General features: G+C 39.1%; 1 protein-coding gene across 1 annotated transcript in view; it reads left to right on the top strand.

The window, feature by feature from the left end:
- Positions 1 to 709: 709 nt before the first annotated feature.
- LOC139124166 (ceramide synthase 1-like) overlaps positions 710 to 7,944 on the top strand; it is an 88,322-nt gene continuing 81,087 nt past the window's right edge. Inside the window, exon 1 of the mRNA XM_070690312.1 lies at positions 710 to 1,001. Within this exon, the coding sequence (XP_070546413.1) occupies positions 738 to 1,001 (264 nt within the window). The 5' untranslated portion in view covers positions 710 to 737. The remainder of the gene's footprint in view (positions 1,002 to 7,944) is intronic.

The raw sequence follows: 7,944 nt of genomic DNA, 5'->3' as shown, positions 1-7,944 counted from the left end.
GATATGCCTTTTAAATTATATCTTTGGCTTGTACAGCGCATTGCTAGTAAAAGTTTACACAGGACTTCCGCAGTGATAAGCGTACTGCACAGTTCACATGATTTTCTTGACAAATAAATAATATTTTCCTAAGGTAGAAACCATACAGGTGGAAATCTGGCTGAACAGAAATAAAGTTACAATATACCCCCTAAATCTTGGATCAGTATGTGAAATTTATTAATGTCCGACCTGCCGTGAATGACAATATTTGTTGGCAATCATTTCTTTGAACAAGCAGCATTTTACATGTAACTCTGGCTTTCCAGTTATGTCCTATTTTTTTCACCATTGCAGAAGATTAAATATTTTAAATGTAATTTAGACCTGAGCCAAACCAACGTGCGCCGGCGATTTCGAGTCGCTTTCTTTTTTTTTTACCATCAGCACGCATGCGCCTTGCGAACTCTTGAAATTCCTCCCAACACCTGGACCACAAACACTATCAAGCGGGGACGCCGCTCCACTCATGAAATTTGTTGACAGAACATTTGAAGTCCGGCGGATTTAGGTTCAAGTAGTCGTCCACTACAGAAAATGACGATGCTGACTATCCAACCATATGATTAAGGTTGGGGGCGGCAAATATTGCAGATTTTTAGCGACTGTTGAGTCGGCCACCCCCAAAAATAGGGCAAAATGGTATCACTCGACGTCTGTCTTGATATGATGTGTGGCTCACAACAGTGACTGACAAAATGGCAGCAGATGCAGATAGTGAAGTATACGGGCTCCGTACCACGGGCCAAGATGACGATAGCCTGCCCATGCCCAGCTACATAGGGCTAGTGAAAGCCGTCATACCATGCCAGCTTCAGTTACTGAACGAAATTCCCGAAAACTTCAATTACTTCGCCCAATTCCGTCACTTTTACTGCTCGGCCATGGACGCGGGTCTTATTTTGGGCTTTGCCGTGTTTTGGACCGTTCTCCGGTACGCAGTGACTGGCATGTTTTTTCAGGTGAGTTTGCGTTTGTACGAAGTTCTGGTCACAGACATTAATATGGTTTAGGCAGACAGCCGCAAGGCCGATCGTATGGTTTACATGGCTGTTGGATTTGAGTCAAATCTGCGCTTGCCTTCGCTGCATGTCGGTCGATGACTTTTCCCCAACCCAAGTCACATGGTCTCTGTCAACTGCGTTGATGTACATACAGATGTGCCATTTACGCAAAGTACCGTATCGTATACAGCTTTTGCCGGGCTCTACACTGTCCCTCTGTCGCTGTAAATCACTCACCAGACATACCATGGAGCCCAGCAGCGTCTACCTTCATAGTCAGACCGACACAAATTACAGGTATCGATTGTCTCGACTGTAGCGACAAGTGAACCGCGATTTATTTTTTGAACAGTGTCCTAAATCTCGCACCCGTGTGAGGTAATGTTTACACCATCCAGGATGTATTGTCAGTGATGGTTCATCCATTTTTTACGTTCAAAACTGGAACAGGTTATCTGAAGTACACACTGCACCGACCTGTCTCCGTTATAACTGGTCGTTTCGGCACCAAGTCGTTTCGGCCCAAGTCGTTTCGGCCTCGCAATTTCCGGCCCAAAGTCGTTTCGGCACCACAACCCAAGACGTTTCGGCATCCCTGTTTCGATTTGTTTTCAAACTATTTAGTAATTGACTGACCGGTCATATTCGTAAGCGTGACCTTTGCGTTCTGACCAGTACTTTTCTGTGCATTTGTGTGACATTTGCCGTGCTGTTTTGGCACCGCTTTCAAACATCTGCCGTGTCGGCGGCTATTGCATGCTAAAACTTGTGTCACAGATTTGAAAATGATATGAAGTTTTTTTCTTACGGTCTCTTACTATGTTCTCACAAAGTGAAGCACGATGTAGCCTACATGAATGTTATTTGACACTACTTTTAGTGCTTGGATGTGCAACATTACGCTCCAGCACTAGTTCCCTCAGATAGCCCTGAGCAGTGCCGAAACGTCTTGGGTCGCGGTGCCGAAACGACTTGGGCCTGAAATCGAGAGGCCGAAACGTCTTGGGCCGAAACGACTTGGTGCCGAAACGTCTAGAAACTGTCTCCGTTATCTCAACATGTGACTCTTAGGTAAACCGTACTTGGATAATTCGTGTTTGCGCAGAGATATGGCAAATTTCACAAATCATACTGGTGTTACATAACATACATAGCGAGAAATAATTTTGCGAAAGCCTTGCAAGAGTAAATGATAAAAATTTGATGAGCACACCGACGCAGTCAGACCATGGAGGTACCTCCATGGTGATCAGACGTACATTTTTTGTGGAACAGCAAACGAGCGAGCAGTGTCAGGTGTGCAAATGTCAAATATACGTGAGCGACTGACAGTGATAGTTTCATTAAACTAAAGTCCACTTGTCCAGACTCCAGTCATGATAAGATTTCTGAAAAGTGTTGGAAATGTACTGCGATTGTTTGAAGGGACGGTCGTCATTTTATGTGTGAAGCGCCAGAAGTTTTATGCGATCTAGCTGTTCTAAAAAGTGGTAGTAATGTTTTGATATAGTAAGGAGCATGACCCCTCATGGCTGTTTCATCTTCAGGAGAAGCGAAAACTATAAAGAATCTCATTGACCCTTCCACCATTTGCAAGTTTGTTTACGAAATCTCTGACCTCGTGTGCTTTGAACAACAACTCCCAAGGCCGTCTGTCTTCAGTGCAAGTGAAACCCCCCCCCCCCGTGAACCCCCCCCCCCCCCCCCCCCCCGTGCAAAGCTGTCTGTTTTTGGAGCGGGCTCTTGATTATGGGGCAAAATAGTTTTGCATGTGAATATGCCATTCCATTCCAAAGGCTAGAAAATGTCAATACAAGCTGTATCACGTGCTGCTGTCGTTGTACGTGGTTTAGTTCAAGATGTGCTCGCTCCATGGAAATTCGATCGTCCCGACACTTCACAAAAGACAATGGCCAGACAATGTCGTTGACCTCACAATAGGCAGTGGTAGGTCATTTTGAACATGTATGCAAATGATATTCAGACGTGTTTGCTAGTTTAAACCTGCTATTGTGACATTGTCTCTGGACAGGAATGTGTCAGCGAACGATCTCGCCTTCATCATGCTCTATATTCCTCCCTCACCATCAAATTCTGCAGATGCCAAATTGCTATTATTGAGAGACAGCAACTGTATCCTCTGAGCTAATTTGACACACCATTGTTGCCAGAGTGGAGAGTTTCTCTCATCATGGTCACCCCACAAAAATTTGTGGAGTGACAGTGCTTTTTAACCCAAGAAAATCCCATGTACAACCATTGCTTTCCACATGCCAGGCTTTAACACTGATACAGCAAACTATCAGGAATTCTGAAATTTGTCTCAGAAAGTGCAGAATATTTTACTCACAGTTGCAGGGAATTTCAGCAGTAAAATTTTTGCTGTCGCTGGCAGTGTCCTTGATGATGTGGAACCCACAGACTAGCTGGCTGAGCTCTTGCAACCACCATGAATAATACCATTCTCAGTCACTGGTAGTATCAAGGAGGTACAATTCTTGTATCTCCATTGTAATGTCAGCCATCGCAGGTGAATTGTGAAATGCACAGATGTTGTACAGTATTCTTAATATTTGAGTCAGTAAAAGGAAAAAATTCAAGTTATATGCATAACAACATACTTTTTAAAGTATTAAAATCCAGTGTGTTCATGATATCGAATGGCACCTTGTCACCTAGCAATGATAATAATTCAATATCGGTAGATATTTTGAGAGACTAAAGTGTTAATCGTGTTTTGAAAAAGAATAGAGTTCATTGTACTTTTTTGAAGTATCCATAGTTGAGACCCGTTTCCCAGGCTTGTATCATGAAAGTCGTAAAAAATTTTTTCTGAATATATGGTATCTGTGTGAGTGGATTTGGTTTGGAAATTTTCAGTGGAATAGGCTCCATTGAATTTCTTAAGATGAGTATGCACCTCGAAAGTGAAAGACTTAAACATTTGCTCTAATTTTCCTCAAGGAATCTTTCAATCATTCTCTTTCAAAATCAAGAATAAAAACAGGGGGTCACCATGCAAATTTTGGTACTAGAGAAACCAATTACCCAAGATTTACTGATATTAGAAATTCAAAATGGCCGCCATCCCTGTGTTAACTCTATGGCGAAAAATAAAAACTATTGAATTTCGAAAAACTAAGCCATTGAAAAGTTTTCTTTCACCAAGAGCTTTAAAATGAACCCTCACATGTGGTAGATCAGAAGAGAATGTAAAAGTTTGAGAGTCTGAATGTTGTGCCCGAGGTGCGTTCAATGAGTGATCAATGACGAGGATAGTGTCGAATTTAACTAGGGGCGGTATTGACTCATCAGGATTGTCCAAATTAGATTAAATTGAAACACAGGATACAGAAGTTCTGGAGATTCTGTGTCCAGAGTTAATTTGTTTCAAAGCATTTCCTATCCTTCAAGCTGTGTGCTATTTCTGATCTGCTGACTCTGTGTAATTTGCATACTGTCGAATGATTGACAGGCACGATAAGAAGCTGATTGGTTAAACAATCTGACATGACTTTCAAAAAAAGATTTCTTGACATGGCAGAATAGTTTGTTAGATTTTTTCAGCTATTTCTTCTGTAACTTTTATTTGCATTTCCAGTGCCCTGTGTAATTTGCTGCTCCTAATGTTTTTAGTGAGCCCCTGTTTTAAAAGGGTTGCAACAAAAAAATAAATAAATATAGATTTGCAAATGAATAAATGATCTAATCGTATCAGTTATGAAAGTTCTAGATTGGATGGTAGCAAAGTGTTCAAATTTCAACCACCATTTTTTTGAAGTAAGCTTAAATTTCTTGTTACATATTTCCAGCTGAGCAGGGGTCATATTGTTGACTTTTTGAGATTCTAAGAGTGAGTTTTGTCAACAAAAAGTGCTTCCTTGTTCCTAGTCCTGTTGTATTTGATTTATATAAAAGCTATTCAAAGCAGCTGTAACTTTTGGTGTGTGTTTTCCAGTAATTTCATTTCTTTTTTCATATTGTACTCCTCCAGTCATATCAAATTGCTTGTTTGATAGCCTGTATGTGTATGATATCCAGTGTTATTATTGACTGTGTAATACTAGTCAATACAGCAACTCAATTTGTCAACAAAACATTGTATACCAATCCTTTCTGTAGTGTTTGTAAAGGTGACACTTTGTAATTGCAAATATTTAAGGTCAAAAAGGAAGACAATACACAACTTTAGTATGTGAATGGAGATAAATTTTTATAAACTTGCAAAATTAGATATTTCTACTGGCACACAGTTCACAACCTTTTGTATGGCTTATAAACACTTTTTCAGGTGTACTTAGGAAATACTGTATTTTTTAAAATAAAAAATGGTTTCTCTGTTTTTTGCAATGCAAATTTATGCAAAATAGCTATTTATTAAAATACACCATTCTCAGGTTTTTAAACAAACACAAAATCTGCTTGACTCTGCTTGCTATTTTCCAGTGTAGCTGGCCCAAGTTTGCCATGGGAAACAATAAAAGTGGAACAAACCACACCAATGAGCGGGGTAAATGATGTCTTTGCCTGGCGTGGTTTGGAAACAAAAAGGGAAATAAAACCAGAAGTGTCATGCGTTTAGCCGACCAATTACAATATTCTCTGCACCAGCTGATGACAATTTTATTTATAGAACTTAAGATATCAGTAGGAAGTGTTTTTTGTAATTTTATTGTTGTAACACACTTATGGTGGTGTTCACTTCAAAACTGAAAGTTTCAAACTTGCTCAAATTTTTCCACAATGAACCTGTGAAGCATTTTCTTTCGTAATCAAGAATTAAAATGAGGAGTGCAAATTTTTGTACAAGGTAGACAAATGTATTGATTTTTAAATTCAAAAATGGTAAATATCCCCCTTGTTTAACCATATCCAATTCCCCTCCCCCCAAAAATGAAACAAATCTCAGGTTCCGCAATGTCTCCTCACAAGCAGCCGTCGAGAAAACCACAGTAAACATTTGAGTCTGAATATGTGTCCCCAAGGCACATTTTAGCTTAAATTTTACATGTTGTTGAAAAGAAAAAAAACGCCTGTGTTCTTAAAGTGGAAGTTAAACAAATAAAGCAGGTATGTGCATATTACTCTGGATGGCAACCTATGAATAGCACATGTGGGACAGAAGTAATAATTATTTGTTCATACAGGCATACAGAAATATAAATATTAGGCCATCCAAAACTGAATATACAGCTATCGGGCTCCGGTATAAAAACCAAAAATAAAAGCAACGCAAACAGTTATATAGTGCACCAGCTTATAGCTACAGCTGTACTTTATTTTCCATATCCCCAGCTTTCCATCTTGACTGAACCAGATGGTGCACACACTAGTACTATAATTAGCTCAAGGTCATGTAAGGTCACTGAGCTTTCTGTCTCAGCTGGGAGAAAGTAACACACAGGAAATGTTACTGCCACAAGCCAGGGATAGCTTGTATGCTTCTTATACAAACAAAATTCTGACCTCATGTCATTTCCTAGGAGAAGGTTGGCCCTATATACTATGAAGGGGGGAGGTTTCCTCAACTATAATCTGTCTGAACTTAGTAATACTAATAATTATAATATTTATTTCTTAAAGGCGCCCTTCTCAATCTCAGGTTCTCACATTAGCGAATGTGTCAATAGCCCATTAACATTTTGTCATTCTTTTGTTTTCCATTGAATATTTCATCAAGTGAATAATATTTATATTAGATAAATCTGATAATTGAGTGGGGGGTTTAAAAACGAACTTCGCACATAAGGGTCCCCATTGAGACTGATATTCATACAACTTTCAGCCACAAATTATTTGTTCACAAACATTGACACACACGGCTCTGACATACTCTATCAGTACCAGGTCAACTCAACAAAAATCAACAAGTTGTATGTGGCTGCGTGAAAAGTAAGTGAAAATTGTTAATTGATATTTCTTATGGTTCTTCAATTTGTGAAGTTAGTGGATAAGTATGTGGTACTTTTGGTGACGTTACGGTTGTTAACCAAACTTGACCATAGACCCTCGTTTTTCTTGAGTATGACTTGACCTGATAGTGGCAATGAACCTGGAGGGAAAAGGATTTAAAAGGCTTTTTCAGCAGAAATCCTTTTCCAGTCTGATTCATATTCAGTTTCAACAGACATACAATGTCCATCTTAACCGTTTCAGGAGTCACCCTTCTCCACCCATTTTCATGTACATAGGTCCAACCTTTCCACTGGAAAAGATAGGATTGGGCCAAACTATGTTCTTGAGTGGGGTAGACAAGTCTTTGGTCAGATTATCAGATGACCCAACCTTTAAATTAAGTGTACTGTTTTAAGATAAGTGGATTCTTTAATCCTTTTAGGGCCAAAGTCAATTTTGTTGCCTTTATAAAATGTACCCCTGTCAATTTTCTTCAGATTTTTGCCAAAATTTTGACGAAAAACTGTAGCCAATGAAATGTGATGTCCATTTGGTCCAAAATAATAAAAAAAATTACAGAAAATTTCATAAAATGTTGCACTAAAATTTTGGTGAGAAAATTTACAGCACTCAAAGGGTTAAACAATCTCAGTAGTAAAACTGTGATTTGCCGGTTATGAAATAAATTATCCTAACTGATAGTGCCAGGTTTATTTTCTAACCCAAACTACATGTTCTACAAACTAAAATATCTTTTTTCCACTGTTGTCTGTTCTTTACATCCACACTTTATAAATTATCCGGGCATATATACTCTGACTCAGGGTAGCCATGCAGAGAAAGTATTTAGAATGTGTAGTAACGTGGCGACGTAAACATTTGTGACCTCGTGAATCCTTTAAAAGCATATAAAAAATAAATTTTGAATTATCATGGACCACTTGAAGGAGCTATAAAGTACAACAAACATGGTGATCTTTGCACTATCACAGTATGTTTGAATGTC

This window comes from Ptychodera flava (genome assembly GCF_041260155.1).
Source record: "Ptychodera flava strain L36383 chromosome 23 unlocalized genomic scaffold, AS_Pfla_20210202 Scaffold_23__1_contigs__length_28996876_pilon, whole genome shotgun sequence".
NCBI classification, from domain to species: Eukaryota; Metazoa; Hemichordata; class Enteropneusta; family Ptychoderidae; genus Ptychodera; species Ptychodera flava.
This window is presented reverse-complemented; position numbering and strand designations above follow the sequence as displayed.